The sequence below is a fragment of the Lampetra fluviatilis genome, chromosome 62, assembly GCF_964198595.1.
Source record: "Lampetra fluviatilis chromosome 62, kcLamFluv1.1, whole genome shotgun sequence".
NCBI classification, from domain to species: Eukaryota; Metazoa; Chordata; class Hyperoartia; order Petromyzontiformes; family Petromyzontidae; genus Lampetra; species Lampetra fluviatilis.
The window spans coordinates 4554093-4574839 of record NC_136336.1 but is presented as its reverse complement, the minus strand read 5'-3'; the positions used below and the strand labels follow the sequence as shown (position 1 = coordinate 4574839).

Below are 20747 nucleotides of genomic sequence, written 5' to 3'. Positions count from 1 at the left end.
TCGAGTGCCCTCTCCAGACGGACTTTGGCCTTCTCTTCCACGCTGGGGTGGGAGGTCTTGAAGCAAGCGTGAGAAAGCCCACGCTTCACCCCCACCACACGCGCGACCCGCCGATCTCCTGCGGCGTCCCCGTTTATACCGCTGGGTGGACAGAGGCGGAGAGGATTTCTAGAAACTGCATCCACAACACGTTCCTTCGGAAGTGGGCAGGTAGGAACTTGGTTGGACGGCGCATTCGTGCGATCCGTGTCACGCGGCGCAAGCTGCGTGGGGCTGGCGCGTCACGTGGTGCCGAGCCTGCCCGAAGCGCTCTATGAAATACAAATCGAGGTCGTGGCTATGCACGACAGACGGATTAATCCCCTGGCGGGCAGTGTGGAACTGTTGTTCCTACCTGTAAAACTGCCTCCCTCCCCCACCCAGACCTCACTTGGCGCGCTCCAGTGCTGGATTACAGGACACGTGCGAAGCCATCGCCACTGCCACTCGGGCCAAAGTCTCCGGACGCTAGATACATTATATTCTTGGTTCTTTTGGAAAAGTCACGTAGAAGGGAAATAACAAAATAATAAAATTTAACAATAAAATATTCATTCAGACGCTGTCTTCTCGACAGACCTGTTCATTCACCTGAGGACGGCTGCTTGCGTTGTGGCGAAACGTCGTAAGAATTATTTGATTATGTTTTATTTGTATTACTTCCCTTCTACGTGACTGTACCGAAAGAACCAAGAAGATGAATCCCCTTCTTCTTAGGTTTTTTCGGTAAAGTCACGTAGAAAGTAAAATAAAATAAAAACAAAAATCACGACGTTTCGGAGGCAACACAAGTCTCCGTCATCAGGTGGGACCGTCACAGCCAGATTAGCTGTATCAAGTGAGGCAATGATTCAAGATGTAATCCCTTAAAAGCGAGTTGAGGGGGGAGGGAGAGGGAGGGGGGAGCTCATCAGACTATGGTAGCCAATGAAAGGAACGTATCGGGAGGGAGGGGGGGGCGAGGCAAAAGGGTGGGCGATGGACGTGGAAGCGCTTGTGCGCAAGCGGCCAATTACTGCACACGCCAACACAATGGAGCGATTGTGCGCAAGCGGCCAGCCACTGCACCCGCCAACACAATGGGCAGAGAGGAGGAGGGGAGGTCTAATACACATGATAGACAAAAGAACGAAAATGATGATGGGTACAAACTTAGGGGGAGCTCATCAGACTATGGTAGCCAATGAATGGAACGTATCGGGAGGGAGGGGGGGGCGGGGGGGGGGCGAGGCCAAAAGGGTGGGCGACGGACGTGGAAGCGCTTGTGCGCAAGCGGCCAATTACTGCACACGCCAACACAATGGAGAGAGAGGGGGAGGGGGGGGTCTGATACACATGATAGACAAAAGAACGAAAATGCCCATGTTTATACCAATGCTGGCTGAACAATGAAGAGAGTACTGTTAAAATAACTGGGGATGTTAACACTCGGTAAAGTACAGTAAAAAATAGTGCCTGTCAGATAAGATGGTCCAAAAAAATTTGTGATCAAGTCTTTTTTGCGTGGTTGATAACATCTTTCCAATGATTACTAAGTTTGTACCCATCATCACGGTTGAAATTATGTCTGTGTTTGTATATTTGTATGGCTTCGTGTACAAACCTTTGATGGTAGCCGGGAGGTTTGCAGAGAACCTTGGTCTCGGAAAAGACAATTTCATGAGAGCCCACCGAGTTGTAGCAATGATCGGCCACGGCAGAAGAATCAGTTCATTGCTACAACTCGGTGGGCTCTCATGAAATTGTCTTTTCCGAGACCAAGGTTCTCTGCAAACCTCCCGGCTACCATCAAAGGTTTGTACACGAAGCCATACAAATATACAAACACAGACATAATTTCAACCTTAATTTAGGAGCTTTCGTGACTGCAGGAATTATTCTTTGGTTCTTTTCGGTTAAGTCACGTCTAAAAATAAAATAATAAATTAAAATAACATATTACGACGTTTCGATTGCAACACAAGCAATCATCATCAGCTATTTCTTTTATACCTGATGATGATTGCTTGTGTTGCAATCGAAACGTCGTAATATGTTATTTTAATTTATTATTTTATTTTTAGACGTGACTTAACCGAAAAGAACCAAAGAATAATTTCAACCGTGATGATGGGTACAAACTTAGTAATCATTGGAAAGATGTTATCAACCACGCAAAAAAGACTTAATCACAAATTTTTTGGACCATCTTATCTGACAGGCACTATTTTTTACTGTACTTTACCGAGTGTTAACATCCCCAGTTATTTTAACAGTACTCTCTTCATTGTTCAGCCAGCATTGGTATAAACATGGGCATTTTCGTTCTTTTGTCTATCATGTGTATCAGACCCCCCCTCCCCCTCTCTCTCCATTGTGTTGGCGTGTGCAGTAATTGGCCGCTTGCGCACAAGCGCTTCCACGTCCGTCGCCCACCCTTTTGGCCTCGCCCCCCCCCGCCCCCCCCCTCCCTCCCGATACGTTCCATTCATTGGCTACCATAGTCTGATGAGCTCCCCCTAAGTTTGTACCCATCATCATTTTCGTTCTTTTGTCTATCATGTGTATTAGACCTCCCCTCCTCCTCTCTGCCCATTGTGTTGGCGGGTGCAGTGGCTGGCCGCTTGCGCACAATCGCTCCATTGTGTTGGCGTGTGCAGTAATTGGCCGCTTGCGCACAAGCGCTTCCACGTCCATCGCCCACCCTTTTGGCCTCGCCCCCCCTCCCTCCCGATACGTTCCTTTCATTGGCTACCATAGTCTGATGAGCTCCCCCCTCCCTCTCCCTCCCCCCTCAACTCGCTTTTAAGGGATTACATCTTGAATCATTGCCTCACTTGATACAGCTAATCTGGCTGTGACGGTCCCACCTGATGACGGAGACTTGTGTTGCCTCCGAAACGTCGTGATTTTTGTTTTTATTTTATTTTACTTTCTACGTGACTTTACCGAAAAAACCTAAGAAGATGATTCCTTGCAGTCACGAAAGCTTCAAACCAAGATGAATCCCTGCAGTCACGAAAGCTTTAAATCGAAACTTGATACATTGCTAAAGTCACAAGCAAGTGAAAACCAATCGAATCCGGAGCGCATCACTCAGTTTTCTTTCTTTCTCCATCACGGAGCTCGGCATTGTTATCCACCCCGAGGGGATGGACGTCCCAAGCCACGGCCGGGATTTGAACTCGCAGACCCACGATGAGCGTGGCGGGCTGCGCGCGGTGCGAAACACGCTCGATATCCATCGGTGCGCACACGCGCGTGTACTAACCGCCGAACCACCCGGACGGACATCTCATCGAGAGCGCTTGAAATTAAGAGGTCACATCCCTAGAGCTCTCCCGGCATCTGACAGGGCCAGCAGCTGCAAGCATAACTTGAAGAAGCCGGCACTTAAAAGCCAGGCTCATCGCCTTCGTCAAACGTTCGCTGCGCGCAGACACGAGCGCAATCTATTTTAAAAACGGTAAAATTGACGCGTCATCACTATGAGACATCTCCTTTACCAGTGGCAAAATATAGTAGTAGATTTTTACACTTTAAACTGGTACAAAAACTGACACCTTTATACAAGGCCTTTTGGCGTCATCTGGTCCAACACCAATGGAGACTAGGCTCTAAGGAAAGCTGTCTCGGGTGTGGACCAATCAACTTCAAAGACAGTGCATATCATTATCATCATCAGAGTTGTTTCTTTTTGTTTGCATTTTGACTGCTTGTGTTGCGGTTATTGCAAACATGATGCCTTGTATAAAGGTGTCAGTTTTGTACCAATTTAATAGGGTAAAAACCTACTCCTATACGACGCGTCATCGTCAATGCAAGCCCTGTAACAGCCAATGTGGTCGTCTTGGATTGTAAATGATTCCCCCCCCCCCCCGATCCAAATGCTTGCACCTCGAGAGGGTCCGTCATTCACGAGGAACGGCGGATCATGCCGCCCGCTACACTATACCTCGACGTGCAACATGCACGCGCTGCCATGCCACGTCACGTGGGTGGGAGGAAAGTGGGTGGCCGTGTCAGGGGACATGCCCTGGTTGAGCAACTACTCTCTCTCTCTACGGATGCAGACAAAGCAATTGCAGGCGATAATTAAGTCGTGCAACTTTCGACAGCTCCGGCGGGCGTGAACACCGGCATTAAAGTCGCTGTCAACGTGTAATGTAAAACGTGTCGATGAGCACGGTTGGCTACGTACGGTGCGAAAGAAATTTCGATCTTGAATTTGGAGCTTTCGTGACTGCAGGAATTACTCTATGGTTCTTTCGGTAAAGTCACGTCTAAAGATAAAGTAATAAATTAAATACTAACATACGACGTTTTGTGTTGCAATCGAAACGTCGTATGTTATTATTTAATTTATTATTTTATCTTTAGACGTGACTTTACCGAAAGAACCAGAGAAATTTCGATTTAAAGCTTTCGTGACTGCAGGGATTCATCTTCTTGGTTCTTTCGGTAAAGTCACGTAGAATGGAAATAATAAAAATAATAAAAATAAAACTTTATAAAATAATTCTCACGACGTTTCGGCCACAACGCAAGCAGCCATCCTCAGGTGAAGAACAGGTCTGTCGAGAAGACAGTCTGTCTTCTCGACAGACCTGTTCTTCACCTGAGGACGGCTGCTTGCTCGACAAACCTGTTCTTCACCTGAGGACGGCTGCTTGCTCGACAAACCTGTTCTTCACCTGAGGACGGCTGCTTGCGTTGTGGCCGAAACGTCGTGAGAATTATTTTATTATGTTTTATTTTATTTATTTTATTATTTCCATTCTACGTGACTTTACCGAAAGAACCAAGAAGATGCGAAAGAAGTTCAACATACATACGTTTGACAGCGCCGTGTCTCACCTGGGATAGGCTTGCAGGACTTGCCCAGCACCTGAAACGGTGAAAGCAAGTTACGAATCACGTGCAATAATAATAATAACAACAACAATAACAACATTTGTTTAGACTCTTAGGTTTTTTCGGTAAAGTCACGTAGGAAAAAAATAAATAATAAAAATTAAGAATAATAAATAATAGAAGTAAAATAATAAATAATAATATTGTTTTACTTCTATTCTATTATTTTATACCTACGTGACTTTACCGGAAAAAACCTAACAGTACGAATCCTTGCAGTCACGAAAGCTGCAAATCTAGAACATTTATTTACCCCAGAAAGTCTCGCCGAGTCTCTCGAAATGGTTTTCATGAACGTTGCTGCATTTGGGAAGTTTGGCGAATTTCCTTTTGTGTAAAAAAAAAAAGGCAGAAACCAAAGAGCTCTTGAGAAAACTATTCACAGACCCACTTGCTGTACTCCCATTTCAGGGCAACATCGCAGTGCAGCGGGGTTTGGGTGTGACGCGGGGTGTGTGACGCGGGGTGTGTGACGCGGGGGTGTGACGCGGGGGTGTGACGCGGGGGTGTGACGCGGGGGTGTGACGCGGGGGTGTGACGCGGGGGTGTGACGCGGGGGTGTGACGCGGGGGTGTGACGCGGGGGTGTGACGCGGGGGTGTGACGCGGGGGTGTGACGCGGGGGTGTGACGCGGGGGTGTGACGCGGGGGTGTGACGCGGGGGTGTGACGCGGGGGTGTGACGCGGGGGTGTGACGCGGGGGTGTGACGCGGGGGTGTGACGCGGGGGTGTGACGCGGGGGTGTGACGCGGGGGTGTGACGCGGGGGTGTGACGCGGGGGTGTGACGCGGGGGTGTGACGCGGGGGGTGTGAGGCGGGGGTGTGAGGCGGGGTGTGAGGCGGGGTGTGACGCGGGGTGCGACGGGGTGTGATGTGGGGTGTGACGCGGGGGTGTGACGGGGTGTGACGCGGGGTGTGACGCGGGGTGTGACGCGGGGTGTGACTGCGCGAACCAGCGTGGGGCGGGGTGTGACGTGGGGGTGGCGTTGTGCGGGGTGTGACGCGGGGGTGTGATGCGGGGGTGTGACGCGGGGGGGTGTGACGCGGGGGGGTGTGACGCGGGGGGGTGTGACGCGGGGGGGTGTGACGCGGGGGGTGTGACGTGGGGGTGCGACGCGGGGTGTGACGGCACGCACCTGCGTGGGGTAGTTGACGTACTGCAGCGCCGAGTTGCTGGAGACCATGGCGCCGAGGTAGGAGACGGCGCAGGCCGCGGACAACCAGCCCGCCGTGCGGTCGGGCGCCGGCCTCGTCACGTACTTCATCACTGCGCGCACGCACCGCACCAGCCAGATGATGACCACGACGATAATCGCAACAATGATCACGGTGACGGAGGACAGAGCACAGGAACACCGCGGATGACCTCCTCGACACCCGCGGGAAAAGGGAGTTTCACAACATTTGGTGCGGCGATCCACCAAAACATCAACGCCTCCGTGTTCACGCGCATATCCACCGCCCCGGCTGCGAGCGACTGGTGTTCAGGGAGGCAATTGGCTTTTCTGCCGTTGCTCAGGGCGGTCGGCGCTCGCCGTACCGAGCTTGGCGAAGAGCGCGCTGATCACGCACTGCACGAAGACGAGCGACATGGCGAACCGGAAGCGCTCCTCCACGTCTCCCGAGCCGTACTGTCCACGCGTGCTGCTCGCTCGCACACAAACACAAAGATCCCCCCCCGGGTGGCCTTTAACAGACTGTTGAGGCCAAGCGCTGTTAGCACACACAACCACACAAGCGTGACGATACGACACGCGCGTGTAAACGGGCAAGCCGCACTCTCAGGTATGACGTGCGTGTGCGCACGTGGAAACATTTAAACGCGCGCCCATACGTGTCGAATGTACGGACAGACACGCCAGACGTACACGGAACACGCCGCACATAGACCGTCACACACGAGATGTGCATCAACACAGCACACATGCAACACAACGAACCCAGGCAAAATACACGTGATAGATATACCCCATGTACAGACTTTTGTTAGCGAGCACCTATGAAGGCCAGCACAGAACACGAGGGGGTGGGGGGCCAGCGCCATGCCCGGCCGCCTTTGTCTCCCCATAGCCCATTTTTACACACCTCACCCGGTACTCATTTAAGGCAGAGTAGATTTTGGGGAAGCTCAGAAAGGCATGACACACACACAGACAAGCAACACGCAAAACCCAGATAAAACGTGTCACACTCAGAGACAACATAACATCATAGGCTCCCAACACTACATACAAGTACAGTACATCCTTCCCCTGCGTCATCCTCAAACATCAATCCTTCCATCCGGGTCGATAAAGTGTTACCACTTAGTCACCACGACAGACAACAGCAGTGCTTGCCGATTCATCATTGATAATTAGGTTAGGCCTCGTAAATGATCCGTACGTACGTATGTTGAACTTCTTTCACACCGTACGTAGCCAACCGTGCTAATCGGAGGTGCGGCAGAGGTCGCAACCGGGTACCCGATACCCGTACCCTACCCGATACCCAGCTACCAGTACCCGGCGGGGTACAGGTACCCATTTGCGACCCTGGTGCGGCAGGGTACGGGATGGGTAAGCCATGAGTCACTGGTGAGTCACCGTTTGTCACTCATTTCCCAACGTCTTGTCTCTTCTCACAATTCAAGTTCCTAGAATCAACCCACCCGCACCTGCAACATGGCTTCATCCCAGAGGTCGCAATCGGGTACCCGTACCCTACCCGATACCCGGCTACCCGTACCCGGCCGGGTATCGGGTAGGGTACGGGTACCCGTTTGCGACCCTGGTGCGGCCGGGTACGGGTAAGGAATCAAAACCCGTTTGCGACCTCTGAGGTGCGGTGTGTGTACGTGTGTTGAACGTCTGTCGCACCGTACGTATCAAACTATGCTAATATGTCGTTAAGCCCAAGAAAAATTCTGACGTGTCGAGTACAAAATTAACCCGCCCGTTACGATTGCTTCCGCTCACGCCGGTTCCGCTGAAGAACAATCATTCTCACCAGCGAAACGTGGCAATTACTATATTATTGGTTCTTTCGGTAAAGTCACGTAGAAGGGAAATAAAAAAGAATTAACCCGTAAAAACAAAGTTTTTCACTATAAATCCTTTATATGCGTGGCGGCTAGAGTCATCTCGTCCTCTGGCTTGAGATGGCTGCCACCTATGGGTCAGATGATTGCCTGCCACCATTAAGCAATTGGTAATTAAATATAAAAAAAAAATTCTAAAAAGTGTCAAATTTTTGAAAAAAAAATTCACGAAAATAAATTGTCACACACAACGGGTCTGTGTGCAAAATGTCAGCTCGATTGGATCACGGGAAGTGGGTTAACAAATGACCGAAAGATTTGCACGGTCGTAAGCGCGCAAGCAAGTGAACTTAATATAAAGGATTTAAAAAGAAAATAAATTTTAAGAAAGTAATAAAAAAAAAGTTTATTATTATTTCCCTTCTACGTGACTTTACCGAAAGCACCAAGAATATGAATCCCTGCAGTCACGAAAGCTTTAAATCGAAGTGGCAATTACCGTCGTGTGCTTGCTTCATAGTTAACTAAGGATACACCGTCGCCCACCATATAACCGTGGAATTGACACCACTAGCTGGGCACCACCAATGTGGATGAGGCAACCAACTTATTAGATCGCCGCAGCGTCGAGATGTTCACTACCTCGCCTGGTATGCAGGAGGTCGTGGGTTCGATCCCGACCCTGATGCCTGCTACTGTATATTTGGAGTTTGCGTGTCTCTTTCTCTCATCATCACGGTGGCTAGGAGATGTTAACTACCTCGCCTGGTGTGCAGGAGGTCGTGGGTTCGATCCCGACCTTGACGCCTGCTGCTGTATATTTGGAGTTTGCGTGTCTCTCTCTCTCTCATCATCATCGCGGTGGCTAGAAGATGTTAACTACCTCGCCTGGTATGAAATAAGTCCTGGGTTCAATACTGACCCTGACGCCTGCTGTATATTTGGAGTTTGCGTGTCTCACTCTCTCCCCGTGGTCGCGTGGATTTTTATCCGGGTCCTCCGATTTTTCCCTCCACATTTACAATCAACGTGCGTTTAGTTTATTTGGCTGCTATAAATGTCCACATGATAAGCCACTTCCTTGGGCTATCATTTGTGGCAAGGTCGCTTCTGAAAAAAAGAGCTATACAGCTCAGTGGGCCTTACCTGGTAAAATAAAAAACATTATTTAAAAAGCTGAATAGTTATTCATTCATAACCAAGGTGACATTTACATCTCGGTTGAATCTACGACTGCATGAAGGTCTCCCACATGCCATATCGGTCACGGCTGTTGTTTGACCATACTTCACCAGGCTGGCCTTGTGGGATGGTAGAAGGCAAGGCGGAGGGACGGAGCTGGATCGGGGAAGCAACGGAGGTTGGGTACCAGGACCGGTTCTGATACCACTCGCCAAACGGTGTTGGCCTTGGCTGTGAATCGAACCCAGGTGGCCCGGGTTCAGTGCGTCTAACCACCGTCAACATACACAACAGCACGAGGTAAACCGTGCCACGTCAGAACTACTGTACTTGGAACTAAGCCATTGCCCACGCTGCCAACTGGATACGCAGGACTAAGCTGCCAAAACTTTCATGAGGCCAGTGCATTTACTATTTACAAGGTAAAATCGATGCAAAGTATATGATGTGGAAATGTTTGTTCACCTTCGTTCGCACCGTACGTAGCCAACCGTGCGAATCGGAGGTGCGGGCTAAGGACAACAAACCAAACACAAATGTGGTCAAATTAAGATGTCATTACATAATTGTCTGGATTTGGACGGCCCCGTGAAATTCTCTCCGATGTCTCCGTCGCCTCGTCTCGCGCCGTCCTAAAGCGGTTCAGCAGTTCCAAGTAGCAAGAAGGATGCTCCTAGAAAATAGGGCTGAACGATTTGGGGAAAATATCAAAGAGTATGGATTCCTGCAGTCACGAAAGCTTCAAATGAAGATTGAAAATATCTTATTGCGATTTGATTTACGATTAAATTTTTTTAAAGTCAAGCTTCAGTTCAATATTCACCGTGTCATAGATTAAAAACATGTGATGGAGCATTACCACATGATACCATCAAAATATTAACCGCTCTATATATTCTAACGCAAGGATGAGCGCTTAAAAGACATAAATCGCTTCCAACATGTATTTATAAAAACAAGTATTTAAATAGAACAATCAAACGTAGAACAATTGTTAAGTTAAATAAAGTTATAATAATAACAAATAAAACAATTCCAATAAGAAAGTAATAGGACTTTTCAAATCGCAAAAAATCGCATCGTTTCAAATTACGATTTCGATTTGAAATCGATTCATCGTTCAGCCCTACTACAAAGCACCACCACGTCTCACATTTCCCCGTGCCATTATCGCCCACGTCTCTTATTGTCCACGTGTCCTCCAGTTCCCCCCCCCTCCGACCATCACCACCCCCCACCGCGTCTCCCATACATCTCGGTGTCTCCCGCGTTTCCGTATCCACCATTCTCTCGTTTCCCATGTGTGTATCCACCGGTTCACCACATTATCGTCCATGCGTGCCCCCCTCCACCTACCCCCTTGCGTCCCCATTATACCCCCATAGAGAGATAGTAACGGCACATTGGTTAGCACCAGAGGTCGCAAACGGGTTTTGATTCCTTACCCGTACCCGGCCGCACCAGGGTCGCGGCCGGGTACGGGTAGGGTACGGGTATCGGGTACCTAATTGCGACCTCTGGGATGAAGCCATGTTGCAGGCGCGGGTGGGTTGATTCTAGGAACTTGAATTGTGAGAAGAGACAAGACGTTGGGAAATGAGTGACAAACGGTGACTCACCAGTGACTCACGGCCTACCCGTACCCGTACCCGGCCGCACCAGGGTCGCAAACGGCTACCCGTACCCGGCCGGGTACGGGTAGCTAGGTATCGGGTAGGGTACGGGTATCGGGTACCCGGTTGCGACCTCTGGTTAGCACTGCACTGCACTCTCTGAACCCGGTGACCGGATGCCGATTCCCCTTGCCATGACTGACATCAGTGGTGAGTGGCATCAGAGCCTGATCCTTGATTCACCCCCCACCCTCTTTCACCCCATTCATTCACCATTTATCCTCCACGTACCACCCCTAAACCCATGTACACCCTCGTCTCGCCATGCTACACCCCCCCCCCCCCCATGTCTACTCGTGTAAACTAAAACTATCACATTCATAGCAGCCAAATACTCGAAACGCGTGATGTTGATTTTAAATGTGGTGGGAAAAAACCCTGAGGACCCGGCAGGAAAATCCACGCGACCACGGAGAGAGAGACACGCAAACTCCAAATATACAGCCAGCAGGTGACCGTCAGGATCGAACCAACGGCCTCCTGTAGACCTGGCGAGGTAGTTAACATCTCCTAGCCACCGTGGCTGCTATTTACCCCCTCGTCTCCCCATGTATCTCCCCATGTACCCCCCCCATCTCCCCACGTACACACACACACACATCTCCCCATGTACACACACACACACACATCTCCCCACGGACCCACATCTCCCCAACGTACACACACCTCCCCATGTACACACACACACATCTCCCCACGTACACACACATCTCCCCACGTACACACACATCTCCCCACGTACCCCACCGTGCCCACCCACTCACATCTCCTCACGTACCCCTCACTTCTTCCCACGTAAACACACATCTCCCCACGTACCCCCCATCTCCCCATGCACCCCCACATCTCACCACGTACACACACTTCTCCCCACGTACACACACTTCTCACCACGTACACACACTTCTCACCACGTACACACACTTCTCACCACGTACACAAACTTCTCCCCACGTACACACACATCTCCCCACGTACCCCCACGTACACACATCTCCCCACGTACCCCCCATCTCCCCACGCACCCCCACATCTCACCACGTACACACACTTCTCCCCACGTACACACACATCTCACCACGTACACAAACTTCTCCCCACGTACACACACATCTCCCCACGTACCCCCACGTACACACATCTCCCCACGTACCCCCCATCTCCCCACGCACCCCCACATCTCACCACGTACACACACTTCTCCCCACGTACACACACTTCTCCCCACGTACACACACTTCTCCCCACGTACACACACTTCTCCCCACGTACACACACTTCTCCCCACGTACCCCCACGTACACACATCTCCCCACGTACCCCCCATCTCCCCACGCACCCCCATATCTCACCACGTACACACACTTCTCCCCACGTACACACACATCTCACCACGTACACACACATCTCCCCACGTACCCCCACGTACACACATCTCCCCACGTACCCCCCATCTCCCCACGCACCCCCACATCTCACCACGTACACACACTTCTCCCCACGTACACACACATCTCCCCACGTACCCCCACGTACACACACATCTCCCCACGTACACACACATCTCCCCACGTACACACACATCTCCCCACGCACCCCACCCTGCCCACCCACCCACCCACTCACATCTCCCCACGTACACACACATCTCCCCACGCACCCACCGTGCCCACCCACCCACTCACATCTCCCCACGTACACACACATCTCCCCACGTACACACACATCTCCCCACGTACACACACATCTCCCCACGCACCCCACCGTGCCCACCCACCCACTGACATCTCCCCACGTACACACACATCTCCCCACGCACCCCACCGTGCCCACCCACCCACTCACATCTCCCCACGTACACACACATCTCCCCACGCACCCCACCGTGCCCACCCACCCACTCACATCTCCCCACGTACACACACATCTCCCCACGCACCCACCGTGCCCACCCACCCACTCACATCTCCACACGTACACACACATCTCCCCACATCTCCCCACGCACCCCACCGTGCCCACCCACTCACATCTCCCCACGTACACACACATCTCCCCACGCACCCCACCGTGCCCACCCACTCACATCTCCCCACGTAGCCCCCCATCTCCCCACGTACACACATCTCCCCACGTACCCCCCATCTCCCCACGTACCCCCCATCTCCCCACGCACCCCATCTCCCCACGTACACACACATCTCTCCACATCTCCCCACGCACCCACCGTGCCCACCCACTCACATCTCCCCACGCACCCCCCCCCCCACATCTCCCCACGCACCCACCGTGCCCACCCACTCACATCTCCCCACGCACCCCCCCCCCCACATCTCCCCACGCACCCACCGTGCCCACCCACTCACATCTCCCCACGCACCCCCCCCCCCCCACATCTCCCCACGCACCCACCGTGCCCACCCACTCACATCTCCCCACGCACCCCCCCCCCCCCCACATCTCCCCACGCACCCACCGTGCCCACCCACTCACATCTCCCCACGCACCCCCCCCCCCACACCTCCCCACGCACCCCCCCCCCCCCACATCTCCCCACGCACCCACCGTGCCCACCCCCCCACATCTCCCCACGCACCCACCCCCCACATCTCCCCACGCACCCCCCCCCCACATCTCCCCACGCACCCACCGTGCCCACCCACTCACATGCTCTCCTGCAGGATGCCGTAGTAGAAGTAGCAGACGAACACTCCCACGAAGCATACCCCGAGCCGCAGCCTCTCGTTACGCAGCATCCCCGCCGCCGACGTGGCCGCAGCGGCCGCCACCTCCACGGGAACCTCGAACGCCACGTGCGGAGACCCCGATGCGCTCATGCGGCCCCTGCCGCGGCGGAGCGCGAAGGCGGGCCGAGGGTGGGGTAACCCCGGCTGAGGATTCTATCCGAGACCGGAAAAACTACAGGCCGCAGCGGTCAACAGCGGCCGTTAAAACGAGGGCGTGAGCTTGGGGGGGGGGGGTCGTTCGTTGCCTTGTGACGGACGAGAGGAGACGCGAGAGACGCGTGAGGGTGATGAGGAGGTAGATGATGAGGAGGAGGGAGGAGGAGGAGGCTGGTGAGCTTTGAAGGCGGCGGCGTGAGGTGGGTTGTGTTGAGTGGAGGCCTAGGCCAGGCTTCTAGGGGGGGGGGTGAGTGGTGGGGGCAGCGTGGAGCCACGCGATTGGACGAGAGCGGCGCGACGTCACGAGGCGTTGCCCCTGGTAACTGTCAGTGATGGGTGCTTGACGATGATGGGTTGATGATGGTGGTTGATGGTGGTCGATGGTGGTGATGGTGGTGACGGTGATGATGGTGGTTGATGATGGTGATGATGTTTGTGATGGTGGTGATGGTGGTTGATGGTGGTGATGGTGATGATGGTGGTGATGGTGGTGATGGTGGTTGATGGTGATGATGGTGGTGATGGTGGTGATGGTTATGATGGTGGTGATGGTGATGATGGTGGTGATGATGGGGTTGATGGTGATGATGGTGGTGATGATGGTGGTGACGGTGGTGATGGTGATGATGGTGGTGGTGGTTGACGGTGGTGATGGTGGTTGATGGTGGTGATGGTCACGTAGGTAAAAAATTAAAATTAATAAAAGTAAAATAAAAATAAAATGAAACAACACCAACAACAACTGCCGCCATTCGCCACTAAAGTGGCGGTGTCGCCTACAAAGGTGCTTGTGCCAGGCTAGGTACACTTTAATGACCACGTGAAAGTGTCGAACGCCCGCCGGCAGGAAGGAGGTCACAGGACAGACCCAGCAGGTGCCACGGGTCGACTGACTTGAGATGACCGGTCGATCCACCGCCTGTGCCCCCCTACTGTGCCAACTTGGTAAGAAAGGTAAACAAATCGCCCAAACGCAAACAAAACAACACTAAACCATCCCCATCCTCTTCTTGGTTCTTTCGGTAAAGTCACGTAGAAGGGAAGTAATAAAATAATAAAAATAAAACATAATAAAATAATTCTCACGACGTTTCGGCCACAACGCAAGCAGCCGTCCGTTGTGGCCGAAACGTGAGAATTATTTTATTATGTTTTATTTTTATTATTTTATTACTTCCCTTCTCCGTGACTTTACCGAAAGAACCAATAAGATGAATCCCTGCAGTCACGAAAGCTTCAAATCGAAACATCCCCATCCTACCAGGCGAAGCCCACGGAGGTCTTAACTTATTTTTTAGAATCGACCTGGCCACCACAACTGACAGTTGAGCAAAGTGGCCCGTGCTTTGGACATGTGTAGCACCAAAAACACATTGTCCTGCGGAGGGAGCTGGTAGGAACGTTGGGTTGCTCGGTCAATGGCCAGGGTCAACGGCGGCGCGGTGTATTCCGCAAATATGGCCGACTGTGAGGGCGGGCACAAGCCGGCGTGAGTAGGTTAAACTTTGAGTTTTATAAGGGCACCACGGGGTGGCCAGCCTCTCACCACCCAGCCCCACCCCTCCCACCCTCATCCCAGCCCCTCCCCACCCTCCCCTCCCCACCCACCCACCCAGCCCCACCCTCCCCACCCAGCCCCACCCTCCCCACCCAGCCCTTCCCTCCCCACCCAGCCCCTCCCTGTGGGCTGGTGTAACCAGGAGGTTCCTACCAGTATAATCTAAATAATAGCAATGAATAATTCATAATCAACGTTTTTGGGTTTAGATCGCGTTATTTATAAATGTGTCGTAACCCTCCACCACCCGACACGGCCAATCAGTAAAAAAATGTCACGTTGACAAAAGACAAATAGTTCACTGCTTTAGCCCACCGGTGTGTTGAAGCGTGAAACCACAACATTTACAATTTGAGTAATGGTTGTTGATGGTGAAGTGATAATGATGTAATTAATGATCGTGGCAAAGTGATGGTGATATAATGACGGTGCTGGAAAATCATGATCGTGGTGGTGGTGGTGAATAATTGGTGGTGATGAGTGTGTGGTTGTGATAGAGGTGGTGGTGTTTCACGATGGTGATGACTATAATGATGATGATGATAATGCAGCTCACCCGTTCAGAGCCAGGGGAAATGAACTCATGGAGAGCACTCGCAATATTCAAAGCTGACATCGCCGACAAGACAATGAATGACGAATCCGAAGCAGGAGGATTATTTTCCGTATTAAACAAACGCTACCGCAAATATGCAGGAGGCAGTGCGGCTAATGGGATGTGTAGAAAACACTTTCATACACGGTACAGAGTACAATCTTGATTGGAAGCTTTCGTGACTGCAGGAATCTATACTCTTTGGTTCTTACGGTGAAGTCACGTAGGCTAGAAAAATAAAATTAAATAAAAAATGTAGTTTTTTTATTTTTATTTTATTTTGTTTTCACCTACGTGGCTTTACCGAAAAAAACAAAGAGTATGCATTCGAAATATGTTTAAGTCAAACTATTTTCGAACTTATAAACAAACAGGATGAATTATCTGCAAGCATGGAGATTATAACGATAATTATTATATACAGTTAACTGGTCAGTTGGTTCAGGAGTTCCATTGCTGGATTAGTTTTGTTCCACCTGAGGATGACCGCTTGTGTTGCGATCGAAACGTCGTGATGTATTATTTTTTATTTTATTTTTCTACCTACGTGACTTTACCGAAAGATCAAAAGAGCACAGAATACATCTCTTTTTTTTACGTGGAGGGACACACATTCTAGCCACGGCCAAGACAGCTCACACACGCGTTCTTGTTTTAAGTATGAAGCCAACTTTATTAGAGTATTTAATGCGTTTTTTTTAAACAATGCGGTATTAAATGTTCACATACGGACACGCCAGAGTCCAGTGTTAATGCGTACTCATAATGATCAGTCACACAGGGCATTGCTAACCATCAGCGTAAGACTTTCGAAATCTATAAACTGATATTATTACAGTAATGCTAGAGCAGTCAGCTTTTCAAAATAGCACAGTATTCAGTGTACATTCGTTTTCATAAGGATGGGCAACATACAAAGTTAAATTCTGCACATATAAATGATAATTAGCCATCTGTTCACAACAACAACAAAATAGTTCAGGGCATACTTTACAAATGTTCGCCAATTCTAACCGTGCTGCCATGCCGTGCGATGACAAAGTCATTTCGGAAATCTTCTGAGAACAGTGGCGCTGCCATAACAGTTGGCCTGATCACTTTATCTAACTTCTTGGTTCGTTCGGTAAAGTCACGTAGAAGGGAAATAATAAAATGATAAAAATAAAACATAATAAAATGATAGAAATAAAACATAATTTAAGTAATAAAATTAAAAAAATTAAACATAGTAAAATTAATACAATTCATCTTTTTGGTTCTTTCGGTAAAGTCACGTAAAATGGAAATAATAAAATAAAAAAAATAAAACATAATAAATTAATATATATTTTTTAATTTCCATTCTACGTTACTTTACCGAAAGAACCAAGAAGATGAATCCCTGCAGTCACGAAAGCTTTAAATCGAAAATTAATACAATTATTATATTTTTCTTTTTTATTGTATTATTTCCCTTCTACGTTACTTTACCGAAAGAACCAAGAAGATGAATCCCTGCAAGTAACGAAAGCTTTAAATCGAAAATTAATACAATTATTATATTTTTATTGTATTATTTCCCTTCTACGTGACTTTACCGAAAGAACCAAGAAGATGAATCCCTGCAGTCACGAAAGCTTTAAATCGGAACTTTATCTAAATTGTCTTATGGTTGTTATTGTTAGACTTGCATCCCATTGGGATTTTTTTGCACGCAGCGTTGATGTACGGTGCTTTTTTCTGGAAGATGTTTACTGGTTTTTCCTGGATGTCTCTGTTGCACGTCGTCACTTTAAGATGTTCTTTGTTCATGTTTTGTTATGTTGCGGTTGCACCCGAGTCAAAAGCCTCATGGCTCACGGGGCTATACCTAATAAATGAAACTGAAAAACTTAAACTGATTCAATGAATCCGTGACAGAATGAATGATACATTCTGTTAACGTTTTAGGCCCATACATGGAATAATCGGGTGTGATTTTGCCCATATAAGGGATCCTGGAATGATAATCGGCGATGTTTAAGGATACAAAGGTTGATCCATGCTCGAACACGTAGCTGTGATATTTAGAATGAAGCGATTCCTGTCACGTGATTTCTGGAACTTAAGAGACGATTTGTGGATCGGAAAATCACAAATGAGGCTGCCCCCTGACGTAGATTGGACACCTTTTGCATAAGAAACATAATTTATTAACAACATAATTTATCATTTATTCTGTAGTCGGATTCATTTAATCCTTTTACAGTGCCCGATGCTGGATGTAATTACCAGCGAAACGTTGTACTCACATTGTAAATGTTGTGTATTTACTCTCCGACACACCGGTGGGCTAAAGTAGTAACGAATTAACGCATTTAGTTTGCGTGACAAACCCTTATTGGCTGTGTCGGGTGGTTCAAGTTCAAGTTAATTTATTAGGTGTAGCCCTGTGAGCCATTCGGCTCTTGAATCGGGTGCAACCGCAACAAACAAAAAACAAAAACATGAACAAAAAAACATCTTAAAGTGAATATGTGACTGAGTGCAAACAGAAAATCCAAGAAAAGACAGCAAAATATTGCAGAAAAAAACACCGTACGCCAACGCTGTGTGCAAAAATCCCAGTGGGATGCAAGTCAAACAACAACAACAACCACAAGACAACTTAGATTAAGGCCATCAGTCTAACTCTGTACTACAACAAACAAACATGGCTAAACCAATACACTTTTCGAAATCACCAAAATAAAGCCATTAAACCAATGAAACAGTGATCATAGGTGGTGCAGGGTCAGGACACATTTATACTTACGCGATCGAACCCAAACCCCTTTATTACGATTAGCACCTCCGATTAGCATGGGCGGCTATGTACGGCGCGAAAGAAGTTCAACGTAATTTGGAGGTTGTGTTTTTTTTGACAGCACTTGGGATGTTTTTTGGCTAACACCAGATTAACTTTATGTTCGAGAGGAGGGTGCTGTTTTTGTTTAGCTATGCGAGGAAACCAGAGAGCCCGGGGAAAATCCGTGCAAAACAGGGGGAGTGCATTCAAACTCCACACCACAGAACGTTGCCCAAGTCAGGAATCAAACCCAGGCCCCTTGTTGTTGTGAAGTGTGAGGCACGCGTATTACCGCTGCGCCCACCTGCCATGAGATTGTCGCAATACAGACACATATCGACATTTTAATTCTCATATCTGGAACACGGGAACCTCCCCTTTGCCAGTAACAAAATATGAAAATAGGTTTTCCCTTTTTTATGGCAACAAAACAGTTGTGTTAAGATGTTAAAACACCAAACTGAAACCTTTACAAGGAATCATGTTTGCGTTAACCACGATGCTTGTGGTCAAAATGCAAAAAAAAACATACTCTGATAATATCTGCATTGTCTTTGAAACTGATTGGTCCACACCAGAGACAGCTTTCAGTGTTGAGACTAGGCAGACATGATTCCTTGTAAAAGACACATACACACTCTGATTACAGGAACATTGACTCCCTGATCACAGCAGAGAGAGACACACACACTCAGATTACAGTGACGTTGACACCCAGATCACATAGAGAGAGAGACACACACACTCAGATTACAGTGACGTTGACACCCAGATCACATAGAGAGAGACACACACACACTCAGATTACAGTGACGTTGACACCCAGATAACAGCAGAGAGAGACACACACACGCTCAGATTACAGGAACATTGACACCCAGATCACAGAGAGAGACACACACACTCAGATTACAGTGACATTGACACCCAGATCACAGCAGTGAGAGAGACACACACACTCAGATTACAGTGACATTGACACTCAGATCACAGTGAGAGAGACACACACACTCAGATTACAGGAACATTGACACCCAGATCACAGTGAGAGAGAGAGACACACACACTCAGATCACATTGACACCCAGATCATAGTGAGTGAGAGACACACACTCAGATCACAGCAGTGAGAGACACACACACACTCAGATCACAGCAGTGAGAGAGAGAAACACACTCACACACACCCAGATCACAGCAGTGAGAGTGGAGAGACACACACACACCCAGATCACAGCAGTGAGAGACACACACACACACACTCAGATCACAGCAGTGAGAGAGAGACACACACTCAGATCACAGCAGTGAGAGACACACACACACACTCAGATCACAGCAGTGAGAGAGAGAAACACACTCACACACACCCAGATCACAGCAGTGAGAGTGGAGAGACACACACACACCCAGATCACAGCAGTGAGAGACACACACACACACACTCAGATCACAGCAGTGAGAGAGAGACACACACTCAGATCACAGCAGTGAGAGACACACACACACACTCAGATCACAGCAGTGAGAGAGAGACACACACTCACACACACTCAGATCACAGCAGTGAGTGAGAGAGAGACACACTCACACACACTCAGATCACAGTAGTGAGAGAGAGACACACTCACACACACTCAGATCACAGCAGTGAGAGAGAGAGAGACACACTCACACACACTCAGATCACAGTGTGCACCAGCACGGTGTCACGGGCAGACAGGGAGAGCTCCGTCTTGCCCGACGAGCCCCCCTCGGACGCGGGCCCGGCAGCGGCCGTGGCCCTGTGGCCCCGTGGCCGTCGTCCCCACGCCGCCGGTGGCCGCAGCAGCATGGCGAGCAGCTGCTTGCGGAAGGCGCGGCTCAGGCACGCGTGCAGCACGGGGTGGATGGCGCAGTGGCTGTACGCGAGCACCTCCGTGACAAGATTGGCCGTGAATCTGTGGGGTCAGATACAAGAGGAGGAAGTTGTTGTGGTGGCGGTGGTGGTGGTGGTGGTGACAGGTCTGTCTTGCCCGACGATGATCTGTGGTGGTGATGATAACACTGGTCAACACACTTTTTCTGGCATAAGGTATTA

The 20747-nt window shown here is 49.7% G+C and overlaps 1 protein-coding gene across 1 annotated transcript in view; it reads right to left on the bottom strand.

Moving 5' to 3' along the window:
• The window catches only part of LOC144951368 (solute carrier family 35 member B1-like), a 23847-nt gene extending 9898 nt beyond the window's left edge, over positions 1 to 13949 (bottom strand). The window contains 4 exon segments of the mRNA XM_078881597.1: positions 4876 to 4906; positions 6068 to 6198; positions 6472 to 6575; positions 13473 to 13949. Coding sequence (XP_078737723.1) covers positions 4876 to 4906; positions 6068 to 6198; positions 6472 to 6575; positions 13473 to 13642 — 436 coding nt within the window. The 5' untranslated portion in view covers positions 13643 to 13949.
• Positions 13950 to 20747: the final 6798 nt, after the last annotated feature.